The sequence below is a fragment of the Saccopteryx leptura genome, chromosome 1, assembly GCF_036850995.1.
Source record: "Saccopteryx leptura isolate mSacLep1 chromosome 1, mSacLep1_pri_phased_curated, whole genome shotgun sequence".
In the NCBI taxonomy this organism is placed as follows: Eukaryota; Metazoa; Chordata; class Mammalia; order Chiroptera; family Emballonuridae; genus Saccopteryx; species Saccopteryx leptura.
The window spans coordinates 149,902,364-149,917,035 of record NC_089503.1 but is presented as its reverse complement, the minus strand read 5'-3'; the positions used below and the strand labels follow the sequence as shown (position 1 = coordinate 149,917,035).

The following is a 14,672-nucleotide window of genomic DNA, read 5'->3' as shown; positions in this document are numbered from 1 at the left end:
GTTTCCCTATAGTTTTCTCCTTCCTTCCTTCCTTCCCTTCTTCCTTCCTTCCTTCCTTCCTTCCTTCCTTCCTTCCTTCCTTCCTTCCCTCCTCCCACCCTCCCCCCACCCCTTCTCCCTCCCTCTCTCCCTCCCCTCCCCCTTCCTCTCCCCTCCTCTCCCCTTCCTTCCTTCTCACTCTCTCTCTCTCTCTTTCTTTAAATCACCACCTTATTTATCTTCCCTTTTCACAAAACTTTTCCCTCAACTAAGAAAGAGGAAAGGGAAGTCACAATTACCACAATGGCTGAAAACACTAATACCTAATGAGATTCTGAACAGTTCTCCTCTGAACATAAGCTTACAGCTTCATCGTGATGGTGCAGCTACCTGATGCAGAAAATGGGACACAAAACAGGCCAGTGGCAGCCCGTGCGTGTGACCTGGGCAGCCATCGGGCTCCAGAGCAGGTAGGAGGGGCTCCTGGAGACTTCCTTTCACCTTGAACTTGCCCAGCACCCCACCTTCCGCACTGTTTTCTTCCCTCAGTTTCCCTTTCTCCCCTGAGGCCCCAGGGAACAGGATTCTCTTTGCTTCGTGTAGGATGGTACAAAATGGGAAATGTTCCCATTTGAAGTAAGCAGACTTTTCTCCAGCCTCCCGTTCCAATGAGTTCCTTTCACTTTTCTCCCCCTGTGACCAGAATCCTTACCCCTTCTCAGCTGCTCAGGATCGACACCTTTCTTAGGAAATGTCTAGCTTCCCCCGAGGCAGACTTTCATGTTAGTCAAAGTCAGCCTGTCCACGACCAATCAACACCTCTGAGACTCATGTGCAACTCAGCCCCCCCCCCCCCCCAAGCATTTCAGGTATCAGGGAGTCGTTTGTGGTCTCTGAAATCAGGATGAGTAAGTGGCTAATTTCGCCCTTCAGAGAAAGACGGTAAAAAAAAACAAACCCACACAATATACAGACCTTAGACTTCTTTTTAGTCTTATTTTCTGTTACATTATTTGATTTCCATGCACTTCAAGTCCTGACCTAAACAAGGGTTAGTTAGCTACGTGTTGTGATGGAGCAGCTCTGGTGGCCGGGTGTGGGTGAAGCACACGGGGTGGGGAAAGCACTTCATCTGGGAGACACAGGTAGGAGTCCCCACGGAGGTGCTACTTGCCCCTGAGCTGAGTCTCTTCACTTCCCAGGATCCCGCCTCCTTTTCTGTGCCAACACCTCTTTAATGATTAAAAATTTTTTAAAACACAAACAAACACTAATAAGTTCTCATCTCATTCTGACTACAGAGCCTCTTGGGTGCGCTTGTAGGGACAACAAAACTTGTTGACTTTATGACATAATTCAGGAGTGAAGAAACACCATTAAGAACAAAAAGTTCCTACAGCAGGAAGCTGGTAGAGAGAGCCTTCTGAGAATACCAGGGACGTTTAGCCAAAAAGTGGAAACTCTGACAACACCGGGCAGTCTCAGTGTATCTCTTCATAACAATGACTTTTTCCCTGCCCTGACTAAAATAGAGCAGTGTGCACGGTCACCAGCATTATTGGCAATAAAGACCAAGTCCTACCAGGGTAATTCCTTACTCATGTGCTTTCTGTTGAGATGAACATTTGGAGAAGGTGAGTGCGCTGTTCCCAACACTTTCTGAGTTACTATGGATACCTGTCGTCCGCATCCAGAGCCTGCAGGTTACACTCGGGGACTTTGGCCAGCTCGGCGATGATGTCACTGAAGCCTGCGGCGGCGGCCATGTGCACGCACGTCTTCCCACTCTCGTCGTCGTGATTGATGATGGACGGACCCTGGTGATGGCTCAGAATGATGGAGCACAGGGCTCTGTTTCCACTCTGGAAAAGAGAGCCGGAGAGAGAGTTTGTTCCGGACAACCCAGCGTTCCTCCCTGTTCGCGCATGTGCAGGTGAAAACACCAAGCAAAACAATTCCAAAAAAGGGAAAAACGAAAATACATTCTATCAAACCGCCAACGCGTTTCCTCTCGTCTCAAGTCACTGCAGAGATGATTATCTCCCATAAGAGCTACGCTGTCCTCTGTTATTAGGGACCCAAGGAAGACTTACATTAGACAAAGATGTAAATGACGGACACCAGAGCCAGAGGGGTGCTTGGGCCACCAAGACGGCACCTTGCTTGTTAAAACTACTCGTCATGTTTCCCCTCTGGGTTCGAGAGGTTGACCGCTGGGGAGCCAGCAGAGTTTAATATCCACGTTCACCAGATGACCATGACGAGTACTGACTGGGGGCTCCCTCAGACTGGGGATTCTCACCACAAGCACAGACACTCCGAGGGGCCTGCCCCATCTTGCAACTCGGCTCCTGGTGGTTCCCGACCCCCCAGTCTCCCACAGAGAGGCAGGACTGTGTGTGCCAAGGCTGCCTTGTCCAATCAGACTTCACTTACAAGACACATGTTCAAAGCCGTGAGCGTAATTAAGATTTCCAGATGGTGACCACAGAGCATCACAGCCCGAGCCCAGGGCTCCCTTGCGGCCTGCTATGGATGCTATGGCCGCAAGCCCATGGAGCAGTCCCTGCCACAGTGTGTTTCTTCCCTTCCTCCCCCCTTTCTCTCACACCCTCTCTGTCCTCCATCCTTCCTTCGTCTAACAAGGATTCTGAAACAACCTGGGTCAAGTTCTGTGGCTACATGGAGCACACCTAAGCTTTCGTGCCAGCTTCATCAGCTTTTCTAAGATATTTTCACCTGATGTTACTTAAGCATATTTTTCTGGGGACTAAACTACATCTAAAACAATCGACACTTCCCTCCCCAGCCCCGGCAAACCCCTTTTAAAAACACTGGCCATTTAAGAAGGAAAACAGAAGCAGAAAGAGTATCAGTTCAATGGACTGATTTTGTTTCCAATCTCATGGAAGAGCAAAGGAATGCAGGTTGCCAAGGTAACTCAAAGGGCAAAATGGCCCCACCCTGCAATGCTCTTCCTGTGTGTCAGCCCGGATGGAAAGAATAGAGCCCTCGGGAGCTGGAGTGTCACAGCTCCTCCTGACAAGTGAAGACACTCTGTGATGTGGGTGGTTGAGGCCAGGCAGGTTCGCACTGGGTTTGGGCAGACCACAGGAGAACGGTGGAGCTGAAAGGTATTGGGTCATTTCCCTTTATTGGATTCTTGCAACTGGCAGGCGAGCAATCATGAAAACTGCCTCTCAGGATGGTGGGCAAGCGATCAGGAAAACCTCCCAGGGGGAAAGTACCCATAGCCTTATATAGGCAACACACACACACACACACACATACACACACACACAGAGCTTTCTGCCATGTGCTCATGCACTAATCATACAAAGTGCTGTCACAACCAGAAAGCAAGTGAGCAAGCCTAACACAGCTGTTTTCCCTACATACTCTCACCCCTGACTCTTTCCTCCAAAATGCCTCTTGTCCTGAACTCTCCAGACAAAGCTTTTGCCTATGACCTTTAGGGGGTAGTCATGGATTCACAGTGAGGAGCAGGGAAGCAGTGTGGACTCCTTACTCAGGAAAATGTAGGCCAAAAATGCACACAGCCCCCCCCCCCCCCACACACACAATAATCCACACAACAGTAGGGTTTCTGCTAGGGATCTGTCCTGCTCATCATTTTACCTCTCAATGCTGGGTGTATAGGGGGAGCTTAAGAAATACATTTGCTAAGGGGTTGAGGACGTAAGGGAGGGAGGCCTTATGCTTCCACAAACTCATGGCCAACATGCAAATACCTCGGGCAGGACTAGACATGGCTTCAGCGCCCGCTGATACGAATTCATGTCTCATCGTGGTTTGCAACCCCAGCTGCACATCCCGTCTCCTGGGGATAGGGGGAGCTTTAAAGCGTATGGGTGCCTGAGCTCCACCCCTGAACAATGGACAGAAACTCTAAGGGTGTGGGGCCTAGGTTTCAGTATTGCTTAAAAGCTCTCCAACCGAGTCTAATGGGCCAACAGGACTGAAGTCAGTGCATTTGCTTAAAAGCGTCACTATTCAGCAGAGAGAACAAATACAAAGGTATGGGTGTGATACCCAGGCTGCTGTGGAGGAAATCAAGGGCCATGATAAGAATGGCCGTCTTTTCCAACGACACAGGTCATTACATTTGCTGTCACACACACCGTGTCAGCCACACGCCAAAGACACCCTGAGAGGTCAGCCAAGCAGGGGTTGCTGACTTTGCTCAGACAGAACCAGGTCGGTGAAGGCAGACTCAGATTTTCTGAGTTGAGTACATTGTATTTTTTTTCTGGTTTTGCCAAACAGCCTCTTTAAGGATAAGAACAGGGGTTCCCACCCCCGAAGAGCCCAACTCAGCAGGTGTGCCTGCAGTAGGGTCTGCTGGTCACCCACAGCCAGGCCTGGCCAAGTCTAGGACAGCCGCTCTAAACTGGAGGTGGGTGCGGGAAGGGGGGCGTGGATGCACACGGGTCCGAGTGCCCGGGGAGGGCTGTTCAGCGTGCCTATACGTGAACCCGCCCCAGACAGCAGCAGGTGGAGTGAACACAGAGGGAATGCCTGATTGTGGTGTCACGCTGACCTCAGCTCACAGCTGTCATCCATGGGACGCCTCCTGAATGCCCAGCCAAGCTGCCGCTGGGGCCACTGTTATGGTGGTGACCCTGGCCTAGCCAGGGGACTGGGCCCTAAGGGGCAGGGACCAGCCTGTGGGGGGGGGGCAGGGTCGGCAACTAGACACTGAACGTGCGATGAGCAGGTTGAGGGGACAAAGCCAGCCTTCCCACCACACAGCCCTGCCCCGGGCTGGCTGGGTACAGAGTAACAGCAGCCGTGGTCAGAGGGACAAAAACAGAGCAGTTTCCAAATCACTGCCATTTCCTCCTGACCTCAGGCACTTACGTCGGCCCTGAAAGTAGCAGGTGCCCATGTGGGCCACAAGAAAACCCCTGACAGCCACCCTGTCAGGGTGGGCAGACTCTGCTCTGGCCAGCATCCTGCAGCCACTTGGCACAGGTGCCCTTTCTGGCTGAGGGAAGTAAACAGGGGTGTCCATGTGAGTCATCAAGAGACAGAGTGGGGGGCAGGCCTGCTGAGGGGCACACAGGGTCACCATCCTCGAAGGGACGGGATGGGTAACCCATAGGTAACCATTCAGTAAGCGTCAGCTGTTGTCCTTCTTCCACTCTTTTCTGGCCTGTGGACTTCTGGGGCCTACTCTGATGCTTTGGGTTGTGTAGACTCCCTTTTGATGTAGTGATGTTGGAGCCATGATCGTCAGCACAGAATTCAGGGTCACCTGGGATTCCTCTGCTTTGCAGGGTTGGGGAGAAGTAGAGATTCGTGGCCTAAAGACTTAGAAGAGGCTTTCTTGGTAAATCTTTGAAGACTTATCCTATTGTATTATACTTGTGAGCCCGTGTCAAAAGCTGAGGTAGAGAGCAAGAGGGTGTGAGTGTGTGTGTGTGTGTGTGTGTGAGTGTGAGAAGTATGTGTAAGGATGTGCCTGTTTTATGTGTGTGTGGCTGTATGTATGCAAGTGTCTGTAAGTGTATGACTGTGTATATATGTGTGTAGCTGTGTTTAACCCTTTGAGTAGTGAGTTTTTTTCATGCTTGCTGACCCTCTGGGAGTGAGTAGTTTTTCAATAAATGAAATTAGTTTCAGTTATAGTTTTATTAACTTAAAATCATGTTTGTTTAATAACCAATTTATGGAAACAAGAAGAACATACATTGCCTTTTTTAATGTCGCCTTCCACATGTACGGCTGTACTCTGGATGGTCAGGAGGCCCAAGGATGTCCATGAACTTTCATACTACTCAAAGGGTTAAGTATGTGTGACTGTGTTTTGTGTGTGTGTGTGTGCATGTGTGAGTGACTGATTGTGTGTGTGTATGGCTGTCTGTGTGTGTGTGTGAGTGGATGAGTGTGTGTGTGGGAAGCCGAGGCAGGTACTAACCGATTGTCTATAACTCCCCCCCTTTCTCTTGGCAGGGTTTCCTCTCAACAACTGATGTATCCAAACCCTTTAAAATGACAGATCTGCTCCTGTACCCTGGATACAAATGGAGGGGAGGAGACTCTTCCTTTGTCAAACATGGAAACTCCACACCAGAGTCAGGGCCGTACCTTCGAGCACCCCGCCTCCCAAGTCTGATGTACTCAGAGCATCATTAACAAGAGTCCTACCTGGACCGCCCAGTGCAGAGCCGTCTTAAAGTCCTTATCCACAAGGGTGGGATCGGCCCCCTTCTTCAGCAGTATGTGGGTGTGCTGAGGCTGGTTGTGGAAAGCTGCCCAGTGGAGGGGTGTCATTCCCTATAAAACCAAAGTCAGAGAGGGCAGAGATGAGCACAGCCTCCTGGTGAGGGCGGTGGAATCCACACTTTCCCCAGGACAGCGGGCCACCACCAGTAGCACCGGTTGCTGCCCTGTCAGTTCATGCATTCCTTAAGTCATTTATTCAGCACGTATTTGTTGAGCTCCTCCTTTGCGCCAGGCACATAGGTGTTGAAGACACTACAGGGAATAAGATACACAAGGTCTTTGTCCCCATGGGAACTGTACTGTGGGAGGGGAAGATGGACAATAAATGCACACAAACGAGCCAGAGGATTTTTTAGGGTGCCATCTGCTAGAAAGAACGCACACAAAGCGCCATGAAGGAGCAACACTGGGGCAGTGACTGTGACATGACCTTGGGGAGCTGGTCTGGGGGAAGAGGCTGGTCCCTGTGACAGGAGGCATGCTAGGCTGTCACCTCCACAAGGGCAGTGCACTGTCTGTTTTACTGCTGGATCCCCCGTTACTACAGCTGGTGAATGAATGAATGAATGAATGAATGATGAAGAGGGAGAAGGGGAGAGCCATGTGAAGGAAGGTTGGATGGGGAGACAGGGGCTGACCCTGTATAAGGCTTTTGGATTTTATTCTTAAGCCAATGGAAGGACTGTTGACAGGATCTGATTTACGCTGTTGTGAAATCACTCTGGCCAGGTGGAGAACCGCCATGGATGAGTCAGTCTGGTGAATCCTGGTTTCATTCAGAGTGGAAGGTCACACACGTTCGGCATCATTAAATAATGAAGTGAACTTGTGATGGCCTCTTGTCCTTACCCCACAGCTCAATGGCATGAGATACATCTAAAATGATTCCAGATCACAATAAGTGGGACAGAGAGCGTGGAGGTGTTGAGAAGCTTACATGCCTCTCTGCAGATGATACGATGTGAAGATAGGAGTCACTACCCTGGCCTTTGCTCCATCTGCAGCACGCCAAGTGGAAGAGCTGGATCTAGCTGGGGGTGCAGGGATGATGTTATCCCAGGGCTCGTCCTCACTGATCCAGAGACCTTTGTGAGTCCTTATAGGTATTATTACACAATCTCCAAGCAGCCTCCTGATTAAGTACAGTGGTCCCTTGTCTATCACGGGGGTTAGGTTCCAGAACCCTCTGCGATAGGCGAAATCTGCAGAGTAGCGACCTTACATCTATTTTATTATTTATATATTTTTAAGGCTTTATAAACCTTCCCCACATTTTTATAAACCTTTCCCATACTGTTATTAACCTCTCCCACACTCTTATAAACACTTCCTATGCTGTTAAACACTTTCTACATATTTTATTTTGATTTAATACTCTTTTAATATGTTTTAATTAATATTAAAATTTTTTTTCAATTTTTTAGGCTAGAAAATGCTTATTTTACCACAAAAATAATTCAAATAATAAATATACAAAAATACCTATATACTGCAAAATCCCACAATATAGCAAAAAATCTGCAATACAAAATTAGATATATACAATTTACAAATACGCGATACAGTGAGACCGCAAAAAGTGAACCATGATATGGCAAGGGATGACTGTATTGTGGCAAAATCTGCTACGTGCTCCCCAAACTCTATGTCCTCCTTCTCCAAGGCACACAGACTACACTTCCCAGACTCCCTGCACACAGGTATGGTGTGAGACTGAGTCCCTGACCACAGCCACATGATCACTGTAAGGAAGCCCCTTCAGGCCTGCCCAGAAGGCAAAGCCCATGGGGCCCTGCATGCCTTTCTCTTCCCTCCCCCAACTATGGAATGCAGGGGAGACCAGGCTGGACAACGCGCTGGAACCATGAGATTGAAGAGCCTGCAGCCCCGACTGAGCAGATGGAACAGGGCCCCTGGTTCATCAGCCCTGGCCTCTGATGCAGGCAGGACCTGAACAAGCTTACCCTGTGCCAGGCCCCCCATAAGATTTGGGGCTGTTTGCCGCAGTAGTTAGCCAACCTTGGCAGGTGCCACTCAGCTTCTCAGTTTCTGGAAGAGGAAGCAGAGCCCCAGAGAAGTCCCCAGGCCCGTGAGTGAGCACGGAACAGAATCTAGGATGTGAGGTCTGTGGGCACTGGCCTTCAGTGTGAAGTCCCCTCGGCCAGAGTGCCATAATTGTCACTCAGTCATGGTCTGCTTTCAAGTTTCGAGGGTCAGCCACAGCACTGAGCCTGCAGAGATCCTCATGAGCAGGGATCCCCAACCTTTTTTGGGATACGGACCGGTTTAATGTCAGAAAATATTTTCACAGACCGGCCTTTAGGGTGAGACGGATAAATGTATCACGTGACCAAACAAGTGTCAAGAGTGAGTCTTAGACGGATGTAGCAGAGGGAATCTGGTCATTTTTTAAAAAGAAAATATCGTTCAGACTTAAATATAAATAAAATGGAAATATGTAAGTTATTTATTCTTTCTCTGCGGACCGGTACCAAATGGCCCATGGACTGGTACCGGTCCGTGGCCCGGGGGTTGGGGACCACTGTTCTTGAGGGTATGTATTTCAAGAGACCGGTTCCATGTGGAGAAGAGCACTCGTCTAAAAGCAGTCGGCCTTGTTCTTGCGCCAACAGCTGAATGTTGACTCGTCACTCAGAAGCGCTCCATGCATTTCAGGGGGGTCCTTTTCCCTTTCAAGTTGGCCCACTGGGGTTAAACATCTGAGCTCAAGAGAACCAGGTTCTTTTTCTGATACGTGGGATTTCCTCGTTCTAGTGTTGTTGAGTCCCACTTGCTTCCATCAGTGGCCTCATGATGACTTGCCACCAGCACCCAGGATTAGAGACATTGAGGACAGTTCTGAAGTCTTTGGATTGCCAGCTTCACGAGGGTAGGCTGTCTGCCCATCTGGATCCCAGGGGCTAAAGCCATGCCCGGCCTGGGGTACGTGCTGAACAAATACCTGTTGAAGGAAGAAAGGACTTCTCATGGTCCTGGATGGACTCTGTTTGCTTTTGTAAAATGTGGCTTAAAATCGTACGCACAGGAAAGGAAGGTAGAACGTGGCCCCTCCTTGAGAGAAAAATGGGCTTGTCTGACATGATCCTGGTTACCACCAGATCACCTCTGGAAATCTGAGTTCTGACGAGGCTCCAAGCAGGGATATAAATGACTGTGTGATGTGAGAATTCAGCGTGAGGATGTGGCTGGGAATTCAACTGTAACTATTAGTGTAATAACATTCTGTTAATCCTTGTCTCTTGACACAGTTGGGCTTTAAGAGTTATCCTCTGGGAACAACACTCCACCTCCTGCAAACAAATAACTCCTACAGCAGTAGAGGCGTGGGGTAGGGACCAGCCTTACCATTTTCCATATACCTACTTAGTGCCAAAGGCTTTGTGGATGATACTCACTACATCTTAACAACCTCAGGTATTTTTTTTTTTTTTTTTACCAGTATTACAGGTGGTCACAGGGGAGGAACTGACATAGACAGGTGAAGTAATTTGCCTAAGGCCATTGACTGGCTACAGGGCGGAGTCCGGGTCTCTCCAGCTCTGCTCTTTCCACACAGCAGCGTGCTGGTCGACATCCATTCTGTAAATGAGCTCAGATGCTGGGAGAGTCTTTTCTCTCTGACTTTAGCTGGACCTAGGGTCTTCTCGCTTTCTAACACGGTGGCTCCCAGTCGTGTAAGAGTTGCCACCATATACTATTACTTGTTTCATTTCTCACCACCTCTCCTAAACGTACAGGTGGCATATATATATGTTTGTAAGGTATTGAAATAAATATATTCCTGCTCCCCCCTGCCCGCTCCACCCAGGGATGTGGGATTGCTGTTAGAAATAACTGTGGATTCTGTAAGTGGCCCCAACATAGGACTTGAATTACTCCATTACTACTCAAAATAATAATACATACTATAATGCATATCATACATACTATATACAACTATGTTGAATATTTATATCACAATATAAGGAGAGTGCAAATACATTCAGTCAAGTGAAGGGACGTTTCCTACTGCTATTTTTTTTTTTTCATTCAACTGGGCTAGTGAGAAATAAAAATAAATCCTCTTAGAGTTCGTAACATGAAAACCAAAACTTTCAACACCAGCTCGCATCTAACTCTTGGGACAATTGCACAACACGGTTCAGAACTTTTCCCTAAACAGCCTCCGGCTCATGTTGAATTGGGCAGTACCAGAGCTGCTCTGAAGACCGTGCTGGCCACTGATGGAGCTGACCTTGGGCTTGGCAGCAGACCTGCCCTAAGCCGTGATGCAAATCAAGGTGAAAGGCAGAGGCTGCGGTCTATTCCCCATGGTATGCCCACTGCGCTGAGCACACGGTAGGTGCTCGAGCGACGTTTATGGGAAGAATGAATTATTGTACTGCAGGCAGGGAGGAAGGCTCCCTTGGGCTCGTGGGGAGTGTCCAATACCCGAGTCTGTCAAAGGCAAGCCCTGTGTCCACACTGTGCAGACCTTCCCTACCAGCTGCTCTCTGGGGCTTCACGGTGGACTCGGTTGGGTGGATTCAAGCACCCAGGGGCTCAGAATCTAGGCCTCAGTGTTGTAATAAATACCCACAGGGCCCTGGTGCATGTAGAATTCCACTTAAAAAAATAGTATCAGTTCAAAGAATGAAAAGCAACTCACATGAGGTTGGGAACAGGCCCTCCAGAATGTCCTGCAGGGACGTGTTAAGTTTCATTGACTTAGGGTCCACTCTGAGATCATGGATGGGACTACATGCGTGACCCTTGCTGGGCGGGGGCTGCTTTGGAACCAACCCCGTAGCTATGCAGATGCATAATTATCTGCCCTGAGCCCGTGCCGCCAAAAATTCAGCTAAGGGTTTCCAAGTCCTATAGGCTTCTCAAGATTTTTTTCTTTTATTTTCCTGAAACCACTGCAAGTTTTGTGTTCTCTGAACCAGAAATCTGATGCAGTACCTAGCAGTGGTCACGTCCCGGAACTGCACTGTGCACGGCCTCTGGCAGACAGAGAAAGGCACAGAGAGCCAGGTGCATAGTGGCCAGGCACTGGGGGCAGCGTGGGGAGCAGGGCTGGGTTAGCGAAGCAAAACTAGCTGCTTCACACACGTACAGCTGGGCTTGGTGGACACTTTACACTCACATGCTGTTACTCTCCCACCTCTTTTAACTGCCCTTCGTGAGAGTTATAAAGGGTTTTCTGTAGACAAGAGACTGGAATAAGTGATATACCGTATTTTTCGTTCCATTAGATGCACCCCCCCCCCAAATGTGGAGGGGAAATGCCCCTGTGTCTTAAGGAGCGAATGTTCATTTTTTTTTAGCTGCTGCAGGTTCCCGGACAACTAGAAGAGTATTTGAACATTAAAGTCTCTTCTCATTTGTTAATAACAGTGCTAATGGTTGTTAATACTGCTGTTGAGTTTATATTGTTGAAATATTATTGTGGTATGTTTTATTAAATATTTTAACACACCATTTGGTTCAGAATATTTTTTTCTTATTTTCCTCCTTAAAACTCTAGATGCATCTTATGGTCAGGTGTGTCTTATGGAGCAAAAAATATATGGTACCTTAAAAAATTTTTTAAAGAAATGTTTAGAAGTGCAGTGATGAATGCTCTTTTCTTTCAGTTTTACTGGGGGGGGGGGGGTGGAATCTTAGAGATTACAAAGATGAGTAAATTAATTCATAGTCTTTGTTCTAGAGGTTTCTAATTTGGATAAACAAGGAATATCCCAATGGCTGACAGTTATAACTGAAGGCTAAGAATAACCAGAGGTTGGATTTTAGGGCATTAGGGATGGTTATAAACACTGGTATTCCTTAAAAATTCTCACTTTCTCCCTATAGTGACAAAAATAATGTATCTGACAAATAGAAATCTTCAGAATGGAGATTTTCTTAATTTAAAGGAGACACTAATGCAAGAAAAACAGTATAAATTAACTTAGTTCATGAAGTATGAGAGCAAATTTTAACAAAGAACAAACTAATAAAACAAAGCCTTTTGGTTAAATAAGTTTGTAAAATATGATTTTTATGTTTGCTCGCTTATAGTTTGCATTGGGGGCTGGGTAGTGCCAGGTATATGTGGTCTGTGAAATTGCAAATTATCTTCCTGCTTGGGAAGGGCCATTGTTTTGCTAATGTTTGCTGGATAAGAGGTTTTCTTGCCAGAAAGTTTTGAATAGAGAGAGAAGAGAAGAAGAGGGAAGCCATGTTTTACAGGGAGAGCAGAGAGAATGCAGGGTGCTGTGGAAGAAGCCAGTTTGGGTGGAGAAGGGAGAAGGTGTGCAGATGGGGAACCAGAGCTGAGGGGCTTTGGGAGCCGTACTGAGACTGCTGATGCCTTTGATTCTAGGAGGAACCGGAGAAGATTCTCCTAGTTGTGGAACTGGATAATGTGTCAGGGCTTTGTGAGCTCTGAATGTAGAAGGAAGTGTTTTCCCTGTGTGTTTGCTTGTCGGCCAGTGCAAGACTTTAATAAAGGAATGGCCCACTATTTTTTGGCTCCACTGTTTCTTTACCATCTGCTCGAATTCAGTGTGAACCTGTATGAGCATGGCAGCGATGGCCATAACTACTGCCCATACAAGCCTTTAGTATAGAGGCCTAAGTTTTAGACTTTTTTCCCCTTTTAAGTGAGAGAAGGGGAGATAGGGAGACAGACTCTCGCATGTACCCCCACTGTGATCCACCTGGCATGCCCACTAGGGGGTGATGCTTGAATCAACTGAGCTATGCTTAGCACCTGGGGCCAACACTCAAACCAACTGAGCCACTGGCTGTGGGAGGAGAAGAGGGAGAGAAGGGGGAGAGGGAGGGGAGAGATGCTCTAACCAATGGAGCTATCCAGCCCGGGCAAAATCTTATTTATTTATTTATTTATTTTGCAAGTAGATTTTGGAAATAATTAAGTCACCGAGGGTCAAGCCTGGTAAGTAAAATGGGTAATTGAGTTGGGCGATTGACAAAGAGTCATAAAATAAAATAATATGACTTTTCCTCGAGTTTAATAATTTAACTATTTATTAATTTTATATATATATATATATTTGGGGGTAGGGAAGGCCTCCACTCTGGGCAAGTTACTGAACTACAGTAGATGCTAGGGACACAAAGATGAGAAGACACACCTGCCTCCTCAAACTCATGGGGAGTGGGAGATGGGGAGAGGGACGTGAGGGCTCTTGGACATGGTGACCCTACTCCATTTTTTCGAGGTGTTCATTTTTAGGATAAAAATTCTGGCACACTAAAAAAAACCCCTAAAAACAAAAAAGAAAACAAACTGGCTCTTTTATTTTACCTTTTGCTAACTCTAACAGAAAAAGATTTCTAGAGTCAGGAGCCATTTTGCCTTTATAGCGCACCATCTGTGCTTGTGGTTATAGCTTAGGAATGTTACAAGTTGATTTAGTGCTAAGAATTTTACCCAGAGGTTCACATCTGTTTTTTACAACTTGGATTTATTTTTCTCAGAGTGCTGTTAGAATGGATGTTTCAACAGTTTGGCCACTCCCACACATAGAAAAATCGACTTAATCAGAATTTATACGTGCACTTAATGGAGAACCCACACTCTATTCTAAATGCCAGGGGTTATCAATAGTGCTTCTCTGGATGGATAAAAACTCCTAACCCAGATGCCAATAGTTCACAGGCCCTCTGCCTGGGGCGCTCTTCCTGCCAAAGCTAATAGGAGAGCAGGTGAGGTGAGGTTCTGGGAGTTTAGCGGCTTGTGAACCCCTGTGGCTGCATCGGGCAAGCCTCCCTGCAGGAGAACAAAGGCACAATGGCAGTGTGACGGGCCTAACGGGCCGTATTTGTTAAACGCGGCAGTGTGGATGGGCTTCCGACTAAGTCATTTCCTAATTAAGCAGTGAGATTAATGAAACAAACAAAAAAAAGTGGACAGACCATTGTATGGGCTTCCGACTAAGTCATTTCCTAATTAAGCAGGGAGACTAATGAAACAAACAAACAAAAGAATGGACAGACCATTAGAACAGAACAGAGTTCAGAAAACGAACCCACCTATTTAAAAGAGAAACTTCGTAACTAAAAGCATAGTGTGGTCATGTCCCTGGAGGAGGGGATCAGGGAGAGAGGCCTTTAAGAAAGATAAAAAACAAAAGAATTCGTGAGCAAGAACAATCATTCTGATTTGAATCATATTTTAACGTTTCTATGCAAGAAAAGACATCGTGAACAGTTCTAAAGTAAGCAGCGGACTGGAAAAAAAAAGTACTTGTAACCCCCAGTGAAGGATTAATTTTCAAAATACCAACTCCCATGGGTACATCAGAAAACAAGTGACCCAACAGATGCCTCAACAAAGAGTCTAAACAGGCAAGTCACAAAGTCATAAAAAATGATCCCTACACCTATGGAATGATGCGTCTCATTGGAAACGCAACTTAATACAACAAGAA

The 14,672-nt window shown here is 47.2% G+C and overlaps 1 protein-coding gene across 1 annotated transcript in view; it reads right to left on the bottom strand.

Annotated features, from left to right (window-relative positions):
- ANKRD55 (ankyrin repeat domain 55) overlaps window positions 1-14,672 on the bottom strand; it is a 78,284-nt gene that overhangs the window by 19,621 nt on the left and 43,991 nt on the right. Inside the window, exons 6-7 of the mRNA XM_066360828.1 lie at window positions 6,151-6,279; window positions 1,657-1,841 (exon numbers count right to left, since the gene is read on the bottom strand). Coding sequence (XP_066216925.1) covers window positions 1,657-1,841; window positions 6,151-6,279 — 314 coding nt within the window. The remainder of the gene's footprint in view (window positions 1-1,656; window positions 1,842-6,150; window positions 6,280-14,672) is intronic.